This window comes from Sphaeramia orbicularis, chromosome 17 (genome assembly GCF_902148855.1).
Source record: "Sphaeramia orbicularis chromosome 17, fSphaOr1.1, whole genome shotgun sequence".
Lineage (NCBI taxonomy): Eukaryota > Metazoa > Chordata > Actinopteri > Kurtiformes > Apogonidae > Sphaeramia > Sphaeramia orbicularis.
In genome coordinates this window covers 5,702,660-5,714,567 of record NC_043973.1, presented here as the reverse complement: position 1 = coordinate 5,714,567, position 11,908 = coordinate 5,702,660, and the positions used below count along the sequence as shown (strand labels likewise).

The following is an 11,908-nucleotide window of genomic DNA, read 5'->3' as shown; positions in this document are numbered from 1 at the left end:
GATGAAAATAAAATTACCAATAAAAAATATATGGTGAGTTGAGAGAGACAATCAAAATACAGACAGGACAAACTCTGAAGCTGAAACTGAAGCACTGTGGTACGGCTTATCTTTCAAATGTTCATTGGGGCTGGTTTAAGATACTGCAGCTCTTTCATAATTCATAGTTTGAGTTATTGTTTGTTTAGTATTAATTTGCAGTCTTGTAAATACAAGCTAGACTGACAGTACATATCCTGACCAAGGAAAATAAAATTCTCACTTTGTGCAGTAATCTCAACCTGGCTTTTCTGCCTCCGTCCATAATGATATACATGAAATAGCCTAAATGTTGTCTAAAATTAATGTTTATTTGCAAAATAGCATAGCAAACTATTAAATGATCAAAAACAAATTAATTTTAGCAAAAAATGTCACCATTTTGAATGTCTGGGGTCGCCTGAAATGTGTGATGTTAAAATGGGGTCACGAGCCAAAAAAGGTTGGGAACCACTGTGCTAGCGGTTGTTGTATTTGTGTTAGCTTGCTATGCTAATGATCCACTATTTTACCCCTTTTTAGCATTCATATCTTACTTTGCCTCAGTGAACACCATTAGTCAACTGGGAACATGTTACAAATGAATAACAAAATTACCACATCACTTCATTACCTCCGCCAAGAAGGCTATGTTTTCATCGGGGTTTGTCTGTTTCTTAGTTTGTGTGTCTGTTAGCAAGATAACTCAAAACATTATGGATGGATTTTCAAGAAATTTTCAAGAAATATTGATACTGGCACAAGGAACAAATGATTACATTTTGGTAGTGGTGGTGGTGGGGGGCACTGACCTGCCTTGGTGGAGGTCTGCGGTCTCCGAGTGCTTTTCTACTTTTTCCTGCTGCTACAAATAAAAGGAAAAACAACACAATAAGAACATTTGTTAGCAAATATGATAAATTAAATTATGTTAGTACTATGAAGTTGTTAACTGATTAAACATTTGAACTTTGAACTTTACATTTGAACAGTAATGGAGGACGTCTACGGTGGAAACATGCAAAGAGCTTCGTTTTTTTTTTTTTTTTTTTCAGATTTTCTGAAAAATTTGATAAAATCTCCAATATGTTTGAGTGCAACCCTGACTGCTTGAATTCATTTATTCCCTTCAAAATGAAAGTGTGACATTGATTCACTATGTGCTGTGCAGTCAGGACACCTGGTCACCCAAGAGTTTTGTTTGCAGTTCACAAAAGTTGAGAACTGTGTTGGCTCTCATAATAACAATTTAGAATAAGAATGGTAAACATGATTTGACAAATGAGCATCTAACAAACCCTGGCGCATCTCATTTGCAAATATATTATGATTAATTTATAAAAATTGGTTTGATAATTGAATTACTTTCGTAGTAAACAATAGATGTATAGACAATAATGAAGTACAATTACTAAATACTATTTATGTATTTCTTTGTAAATTATGTCAAACTAGAAGCACTCGGAGAGCGCAGACCTCCGCCAGGGCTGATCAGTGCCCCCCCCCCCCGTGGGCCCCCCCACCCCCGATCACCACCAAAATGTAATCATTTCTTCCTTATCCCATTTCCAACAAACCCTGAAAATTTCATCCAAATCTGTCCATAACTTTTTGAGTTATGTTGCACACTAACGGACAGACAAACAAACAAACAAACAAACAGACAAACAAATAAACAAACAAACAAACCCTGGCAAAAACATAACCTCCTTGGCGGAGGTAATAACTGTAATATCCTCATATGACTGTCGCGGTTGCATTTGACAATCTAGGCTACACGTTTAGGTAAAAACATGACCTCGCATTCTATAGGGAGGTTACTTGTCCGTTGCGAGACATGGTATTGAGACATTACCGTCTTTTGAATATGTTGTATATTCACTTTGATTGCTTCATCCATTTAGAAAGGCATTCTGATATATAGAATCCACTACGAGACATATATTTTGCAATATATAACCGAATATAAATTGTAGCCCCCCCTACGTCTTTTTTAACAATGCTACAGTCCAAGGCGCGCTCAGCGATTTGGCGCTAGAGTATCTCCGGTATACTGTATGCTACCAGGCAGCTCCAGTACTGTACACTTTACACTCTTACAGTTCTAGGCTGGTTTTTAATTATATGACCATATGACATTAATGGACAATCATGTCTGAAGAGGACAGTAAGGTTTCTGATGAACTTTTCAAAGATGTCAAATTCTACGTAGTTGGGGACATTGACCAAAAGGTGAGGCTCTGGACATTAGCTTCTCCGAGCTAAGTTAGTAGCATGCTAACATGCTAGCATCACCCAGTGTAAATAAGTTACTGCACGGGAAGCTAAGTTGCCAGCTAACTGGCTGACAGGCTAACTCAGGTGGGGTACACTGAGCTTGTATTCTGACGGGCTGTTGCACTGATTGTATCTCGTTTACTTAAATGTATATGTGAGACCGTGGTATAATGGTCATTGACTCCCGTGAAGTTACTTTACACCGGACTTTTTCATGCAGCGTTTAAACACTGTTTTGTAGCACTAGCTTTGAGTTTGTTAGTTGCACCTATAGCTAGCTGTTAGCATGTAGCCTGCGGTTTATCAGTCAAAAGGGCTTGGTGTTATTCCTAAGAAATGTAGCTTGCTTTTCCAAAACCCCGACAGTCTCAACAGCCCCACTGTCTTATTTTTCTGAAGGGCAAGGGAACGCTAGTATACAGTACAACGCACAGTGTATGTAACTGGGACTACCAACATCTTGCTAAATTCGGCGTCACTTGCTGCGCATGTACTTTCGTGGTCTGTGTCGTTGGTACAGGAGACCTGTGGCACGCCAATGGACTTCCTGCCAAATAGTGGTCCCTGGTCGCACGTCTCTTTGAGCTTGTTTATACTGAGCAGGTCCAGGTACAAACTGCAATGTCCCATTTAATTTGAGCACCGAAGAAGACTGACCATCGGTGGTAAATGATCAGTCGTCTCATGAGCGCATTCAATGTCGCTAATTTCAAATAAAATGGCTAGAATACAGCATTTAGTTTAATTAATTCATTTTTGTAGTTACTGTCTACATGCTAACTTTATTTTTTGTTTTTGATTGTTGCGAACTGTGTAGAGTGACGTGATTCATACTTTAGGTAACCATTAAACATAATTTTCAGAATCGCCAGTCTGTCTTCTGCCATTGGCTAAGAGTAGTCTGATGGCTCACTCAAATTACTCTTTCTTTTTCTTCTATTCAATTGTTGTACAGCAGTTATACATAGATGTAACAGATGTGAGGTTTGCCTTGCTATTGTGTGAGTGAAGCACAACACTTGTACAGCACTTAAGCTAAAGAAACAGGAAAAATCTTCTACTGTCAGAGAAAACAGAATACCACTCAGTAGACTAGAGTAAGGTTATGGTGGGTTGTTCACAAAATCTTAAGTGTGTTAACTTCAACAATGAGCAGGTTTGTTTTAATTTATTAGGGCTATTTTCTAAATGTATGATTATAGATAAAAATTATTGCTGGTATGAATTGAAAAATACCTCGTGTTGTTTAATATAATGGAAAATTGTTTAATGATGGTATCAGAATGTCTGAATGATACCCATCTGTATCCCATAGTTGGTTTGTATGTCAGTTTGTCACTGAATTGAGTAAGCCTCTGTGTTTTGTCTTTCTGACCATATTGTTATCTTCTGTGAAGAACTCAACACTCTACCCAGGGGGTAGGTTTGATGATTGATTATGAAAAGCTTAACTGTGCACAACTGTGCTGCTTTGTAGGTGGTACAACTGTTAAAAGCTGGAAAAGGAAAGGAGGTTTCATACAATGCCCTGGCCACTCACATCATAGCAGAGGATGGGGACAACCCTGAAGTGGGCGAGTCAAGAGAGGTCTTTGACCTGCCTGTTGTCAAGGTAAGAGTTGAACTTTCAGAATTGCGACTGTAATTCTGCTCTCCCTATATTCACAAAGTGCTAAAAAAACAGCAAGAGGCATGTGGTGGTGATGATTGACGGAACAGTTGTATCATTACACCCATGCAGAAACATATTAGGGTCTGAAAGGGTTAATTTACCAGTTAACCTGACTCGCCAACAATAAAAGCATTTCTACATCCACCTAGGTCATCCAGCCCATTTTGTTACTATTTTAACACATTAGCTAATACCCAAAGTGACAAACAAAACAGCTAATTGAGGTTTTTCAAAGAAATCCAGTAGCTCAGAATAGAGTGACCTAACAACTTTAATGCTAAGTTTTTTCGTTTTTTTTTTTTAAACAATTTCATGCCATTCAGTGATATGAAATGGCTGTCTGTACATCATCAGGTTGAAGTGGGATGGAATGTTTTTTGTCACAACTAAGGCTGCCTACATAGTTAACGCGTGTGACGCATGTGACACATATCCTTTCATAGTCAACATATTGAATGTAAGCGAGCCGGATGATGCATAAAATGCAATATATCACTCATGCAAGGGGGTATATCTGAGTCAGGTACAGTCCGCATGTCAAACCGGATGATATTCAGATCAAAATGGCTATTGAAGAAGAGTGTATTCTGACATTTTAAGGGTAGGAATACTGTGGTAATTCACTGGAGAACAATCACATACACAGTAGTCGGTAATGTTGGACAGGAACTCACTGAGCCCATGTCACTTTTTATTAGTCAACATCCTTTTTGACCCTTCAGTTTAAGAACACAAAGAACACATAACAGATTGTAATACACAACAATGTTGATTTTGAATCTGTGGCTCAAAAAAAACCATGCCAAATATAGACACTGCCACGTCCAGCCTCTGAACTGCAGCAGCAATGAACTCAGGATGTGGAAATCCAATCCCTTGTTCGGCCTATGCGAATTCTAGATGGGGAAAGGCATTTCCATTATTTCCGAATGTCTGTCTCCCACCTGCTTGCTCAAGTGGCTCGCTTTCTGCCAGAGACTCCGGTGAATCCCCATCATCTTCTGTAAATATAACAACGTGTTTAATTAAACTACATCACTTGCGTATTGCCCCCGCCGGTGACATATAGTATTACATGCGTTTAGGGGTGTAAGAAAATATCGGTTCTGCAATATATCATGATATTTCATTTCACGATACTGAATTGATATTAAAAAGTACTGTATCAATATTTTTAGGTATTTATTCAAATACAAAAATGGCAGAGATTCATTTTTGTTTTTCTGTTTTGTTTATATTCTATTTATTATTATTTAACACTGTTGTATCAAATAATGGTTATTTGAAGCATCCTAAAAGCACTTTTTACTGTCTGAGAGTTGCAGATTTTAGTTCCTTTGGAAACTAAGAGAATTAGAAACAGGCTGTGATATAGCATTAGATCCTGTTCTGATCAAATAAAAATGTGTTTAGTATTTGTACATATTTCTGGTGTAATTCAATTCTTCCTGGAAATCTTAAAGAAAAAGAAACAAACAAAAAAATTGCTTTTTTAACAGCATCATGATATATCGTGGTATATCGTATTGTGATCTTAGTATTGTGATTTGTATTGTATTGACAGATTCTTGCCAATACACACCCCTACACACATTGCTGCATCACGTATCAAAAAAATGGACAACACATTTTGAGGTGCATCACGGCAGCCAATGCGTCTTGATACGTCGCAATGCATTTGTATCTGCATGCCCTTGCGTTGGCTATGAAACAGCCCTAAGGCTGCACAATTAACTGATAACAGTTGTAACTGCAGTATCAGTCTGTGCAATTCTAAATGACTTAAGACTCCAAGTTAAAGGTCTGGCATATTCGAGAATTTATGGTGATATAATTGCAGGAATGAAAAAAAAAAACGCCAGCTCTGTTGTCCGGTGGCATTTTGGAGACTGACCAGAGTGGAGAGAGGTACTGTGTGAAACAAGCAAAATTAAATTCATAATTTTCGAAATTTTGTTTTAATGCTAGAGTATGTATGGTTGAGTTGAGAAAAATCCAAATTTCAAATGAGTAAACCTTATATTCTTAGATGCAAATTGCAAATTACAGTATTCCTCACAATGACTTTTCAACTAAACTGTGTAACCATGTTCGCAACTAAGCCATATAAAGTAGTGTAAAGCCAAAACACCCAGGTGAATTCAGCAGTAATTATTAGTGGTTAGCACTTTGGCCTCACAACAAGCAGGTTTCCGTGTTTAGTTTACCAGTTCTCTCTGTGTTGCATAAGTTTCCTCCGACTCCTCTGGTTATCCCTTTCATTAAAACATGTACATGTAGAATCTAGATTAATTCTCTTGTCAGTGCCCTCGACCACTGTGCTGAGCTCTAGAGTTGGTCCCCCAAGTGCCCTCAATGGCAGCTCACTGCTTATAATGCTAATGCTAAGTCCAGGGTGTGTATTAAGATGGGTAAGGTGCAAAGACCCTACTGGGATAGTAAAGTGAGTTAACCTTAACCTGCAATCTTTACTGAATAAATTTGGTAAAACAAACAAGAAAACAATGAAATACTCAAGTACTTTAACTGACAATGTAAACAAAGAAAAATTCTTTCTAAAAGAAATATTTATGTCATGTTTATGGTAATTATTGAAATCTTATATTATGATGGTTGTCATTCTTGTTTTATTGCCCAGCCCAAGCTCCAGTGCTCCTCTTCATGGGGAAGTGGAGTGCTGGAGTTGGAACTGGGTTCACTGGCAACATTGACAAAGCCTGATATAGTATGCTTAAAGTCACCTTATTTTTCTGTTGTGTTGCAGCCATCCTGGGTGATCCTGTCAGTCCGATGTGGAGACCTGTTACCGTATCCTTAAGTCACCAGAACGACAATACTTGTTCAGACTATTGTTTTCAATAGTGGGTTCAAAGAGAGTATAAAGAGTGTATCAGAACTGCATCACTAGAATCAACTCCCTTGTTATAGCTTTTTCCATAACTGTGAACATCAGAGTCACTGGATTTTCTCCTGAATCTGGACAGATATTCTTTGGAGTGACAGCTTGTCTTCCGAGGGTCTGTTTGTGTGTGCTTGTTTGTGTATTAGTGTAGTCTTTTCATGTATTGCTGTAACATTATGGTGTGTGTGTAAATCTTATTTTTCAAAAGATTTGTCTTATTTTTTTTGTCTTCCATTTACAGAGCATAGCACACTTGGTTATATGCTGTAGTATAATAATATTTATATTGCGCCTTAAAAAAACAAGTATTTTTGAAGTGCTTTGAAAGATAAAGCAAGTACAGGAAATCAAAAGGCAATACAACAACAAAGAGTGCACAACACAGCCAAACAAATACAAGCGAGACAAAAAGATGCGCAAAGGTAAATGGAGACGTGAGAGAGTCAAATGATCAATTTACTTAATACGAACAGACCATATGATGACCTGGCGACTTGTCCCTCTTGAGGACTAAGTGGTTTGGAAGGGGATTAAGTTATCTGTCTCCCACACAGCATATTTTGATAATAACAACAGCATGTATTAGTTCAATACCAAATTTTAAATGTGAAAGCCATACTATAAAGGATTAGATTCATACAGTGTAACCAAAAAATTTTTTACCTTGGTTTGAACTTTAAGGTGTGAAAGTACCCAAATTCAGGAATTTCTAAACCTTTTCAGCTAAAAGGTTATAATTGGCATTTTCCTATCCTATTTACCTAAAAATACATTATGAACTACACAAGCACTTAAATTTATAAAAGGGTTCCCAGTCATGAAACTACAATTTAAAATTGTCACTTTCCATGCCTGAAAAAGATATAGAATTTAAGTCTTAGGATTGTAAACCTCACTCTTTGCAAAATTATCCATCTTGACCTAAAAAAAAAAAAGTAAATAACAAACGTAATCATGTAAGTAGAACACGAGATAAACTAGAAATTATTTATAATTGTTAGAAGTAAGGTGGATTTCAGAATGTAGTGAAATAAATTGTATTACATTTTTAAAACTTTAAAATGTATTAATTCTTGGTGGATTTCTTCTATATCCTGATGCCAAAACCAACATTGTTTGACTAAAAACAAAGCAACAAGCAAGGGAAGAAAAACATTTCACTTGACTTGATTTGTTTAAACTTTTCAGGTAATCTTTCTCTTTGTGTGTTTACACGTGTACAGCTTCCAGAAGATCTTAATGCCTTGTGGGCATTTATAACCTTCTATGGGGGGGAATGTCAGCTTAACCTCAACAAGAAAGTTACCCACCTTGTGGTGAAGGAGCCAAAAGGGGTGAGTGTGTAATCCAGGTATAATTTGGAATAGGTGCTCACACAGGAGTGAATTTTCACTCCTATTCCATCCAACTCCCACCACAAAACCTGTCCCTTCCCAGTCGTAGAAGAATTAACACCCATGTTGAAGTTTTTTTTTTTTTTTTTAAAGAGGGGTACTGGTCTTCCCATAATGCATAAATGTCTTTTTCATTGCACCAGAAAATAGGGCTGTGTGAAATGGAAGAAAATATGATCACAATATTTTTTTCTACAGTGATCAGTAGCAACAAAATTACCAACTATGACTTGACAAGGACAGATGATTGTGGTACAAACATTTACCTTCCAGTGTGGTGGAATTTAAAATGTGTAAATGTTGATGATGAATGTTGGTTGCTTGTTGGCTCAAATCCTTTGCAAGGGATGGATACCAAAACCTGGCATTAAACAGGCCTTGAGGCTAAATAATTAAAGACTGGCATTTTGATAAGCTCAGACATTACCAGTATCCCAAATGGTACTGGAGAAAGAAAAATAGATTTCTCATACAGCAAGGTTGTCTACCACAGTTTTCTCAGTAACTCTTATTTCTCAGTAAGACATTTATGATTTTCAGTTCAGATCAGAAACCTGGGTTTGGTGTCTCTGAAGGGTTGATCAGCTCTCTGATACACAATTCAGCTTCAAGCAACTCAAAACAAAGACATCCTGGAGACAGCAGCCGGTGTACCCATAGAACTAAATTGGAAAGTGGTCACTTCACTCGCTGACACGGTGCAACAAGTCTTTTACGTATACAGGTGGATAGACAAGTGATCTGTCACAAAACCTAGCAAAAGTCTGTTAAGTCCTGGCAGAGAAATGCACTGTTTGACTGTTAAGCACATAGTTGATCTGCCCAGTGTTTAAGAATACATTTAACAGACTGAATGTATGCTAATAGCCTGGATCCCACCCTGGAGATTAAAAGAAATGGTAGACATCTTTTTTTTTGTTTCACTATAGATCCATTCATAAATTTAATCTGAAAGGGTTTTAGCATGATCTGACCTGTCATTCATAGTTTCAGAGATTAGAGCAGGTGGATTTAGAGATCTGGAGGCTGTGGGTAAACTACAGCACTGTCGAAATCCTAATAAAGAAAAACTCCTGCATGCAGGTTAATTTGTAAAAAATTATGAGTGAAAGACCATTTTCTTTTGCTGTAAAAAAAAAAAAAAAAGAAGTTATTCATGATATTTGCTTTGTATGTTCTAAATCAACATGCAGATCGTTTGACTAAATGAACAGTAAGCTATAAAAAGAATATTACTATAGATAGTTACATCTTGTAAGAAGCAGAATCAATGTTTTAATCCCTGATCTGATCATGTTACTGAATTTGCTGTCATGTTCATGACATGAACATGTGTACATGTTTGCATTTACAGGCAAAGTTTGAGTGTGCCCTCAAACACCCAGGTATCAAGATCGTCACCCCTGACTGGATAACGGACTCTGTTAAAGGTAACTGAAGACAGTTTATTTCTTGCTCATGGCAATGTTGTGGGTTTGATATAGTAGGTCTGTAGGTTATTTCTTACTTTCCTCTGTGGCTACCGTGTCCCACAGAAGCAGGCACAAGACACAGAAGCAGAATTGAATATGGATCTAACACAGGCTGACTTTGTCATGGAGAACATTCCTGGCATGGGTCAATCATTTATTTCATGGTTTCTTCTACTTGGTGGCCTGAAAGTCTTGTGTTCAGATATCACTGTTGGCATATGGCTTGTTGCTGCTCTTTTCTGCCTTGTTTGCTCGAGTAATTTTTTTAGCAGTGTAGGAGGCTTTTGAGTTTTGATATCAGCAACTTGTTTGCTAGTTTATATATATATATATATATATATATATATATATATATATATATATATATATACACAGCAGAGGTCGCGTTAACCGAAAATATTCCGTTATTGACGGATTTTTTTTTTTAAATGACGGAAAAAATTCTGAAGGCCATCTGTCATTTTGACAGATTCAAATACTGAGGGTAATCTACTGTTAACCTTTCCTGCTCGACTCGTCCGACCATAGTCAGCGAGCACAGGGCAGATTTCCTCCAGGGCCGATGTCGGGGTTAACTCCCTTACCAGTAGTGGAAGACAGCAGCTTTTATTTATGCACAGTATATCGATGTTAGAACACTTTTTCCTTCTGTCCTCTTACACACTCATATTCAAAACTGCCGCTCCCTCACCTTGCTCGACCACTCATACCATATGCACACGCATGCGCCACACATCGCTCTCGCACTTAAAGGAACGAACACACACACACCAGTCTCATAACACTACCAAAGAAAGTTTTCACACAACACTGTGAACAGAAACTGCTGCAGAATTGCTGGTCTGTCTGTCTGTGAAGAAGTCATCAAACAGTCCAGAACAGCCTCCACCTGTATAGAACCAACAACACCACTGTTGACAACTACACTGAATACAACAGCAGTACTGCAGTCACATGACTTACCGTTAGCCCACCTGTAGTAGACCCCCTGTCCAGTTAGTCCACCTGTAGTAGACCCCCTGTCCAGTTAGTCCACCTGTAGTAGACCCCCTGTCCAGTTAGTCCACCTGTAGTAGACTGTCCTGTTGATGGTGAGTGTGAATATTAGTCAGTCAGTGTCCAGTCTTGTGTCGTTGTTTTGCTGACTTTAGCCAAAATTAGATGCTACTTTGCTAGCACAAACTGTGAAGACAGCTAAGTCTCCTTATTTTAGAAAGCCCAGTAAATGTGATGGCATTGATAAACGCGGTGAAAAAAGAGGGACTGATGCAGTGAAGGATGACGGACAAGCAAGGAATACTCCAGTTCTGATGGCATTTGGTGTGTTATATGTACGCATTTTCTACCTTTCATGTGTTATTAGATGGCATGTCAATTTGTGCATAGATCTCTGGTTCATATAACCTGAACTCTAACCCTCAGTGCATGATAACACACCAATTAAAAGTGGCATATAGAATTATGCAAGTCGTGATATCATGTTGGTTTATCAGCCAGCAGCAGCTACAGCTGCTGCATCATTGAGACGTTTTTGAGCATTAAATACTACTAAATATATCTTTTTATTATTAAAAAATAAAAATTTGAAATAAAAAATAAAAATTTAAAATAATATGTTATGACGGAATTTTTACGACCCTGTCCGTCAAAATGACGGACAATAAAAATGTCTAGCGCAACCTCTGATATACAGGGTGGGGAAGCAAAATTTACAATGAACATTTAGTTGTTTTTTCTCAGCAGGCACTACGTCAATTGTTTTGAAACCAAACATATATTGATGTCATAATCATGCCTAACACTATTATCCATACCTTTTCAGAAACTTTTGCCCATATGAGTAATCAGGAAAGCAAACGTCAAAGAGTGTGTGATTTGCTGAATGCACTCGTCACACCAAAGGAGATTTCAAAAATAGTTGGAGTGTCCATAAAGACTGTTTATAATGTAAAGAAGAGAATGACTATGAGCAAAACTATTACGAGAAAGTCTGGAAGATACTATTAAAGAAGAATGGGAGAAGTTGTCACCCGAATATTTGAGGAACACTTGCGCAAGTTTCAGGAAGCGTGTGAAGGCAGTTATTGAGAAAGAAGGAGGACACATAGAATAAAAACATTTTCTATTATGTACATTTTCTTGTGGCAAATAAATTCTCATGACTTTCAATAAA

At 37.6% G+C, this 11,908-nt stretch overlaps 1 protein-coding gene across 2 annotated transcripts in view; it reads left to right on the top strand.

The window, feature by feature from the left end:
• Positions 1 to 2,057: 2,057 nt before the first annotated feature.
• paxip1 (PAX interacting (with transcription-activation domain) protein 1) overlaps positions 2,058 to 11,908 on the top strand; it is a 35,887-nt gene continuing 26,036 nt past the window's right edge. For both annotated transcript variants that reach the window (XM_030160879.1, XM_030160878.1), the window contains exons 1-6: positions 2,058 to 2,250; positions 3,773 to 3,907; positions 6,732 to 6,775; positions 6,921 to 6,984; positions 8,093 to 8,203; positions 9,618 to 9,693. In XM_030160879.1, coding sequence (XP_030016739.1) covers positions 2,170 to 2,250; positions 3,773 to 3,907; positions 6,732 to 6,775; positions 6,921 to 6,984; positions 8,093 to 8,203; positions 9,618 to 9,693 — 511 coding nt within the window. In that variant the 5' untranslated portion in view covers positions 2,058 to 2,169. The remainder of the gene's footprint in view (positions 2,251 to 3,772; positions 3,908 to 6,731; positions 6,776 to 6,920; positions 6,985 to 8,092; positions 8,204 to 9,617; positions 9,694 to 11,908) is intronic.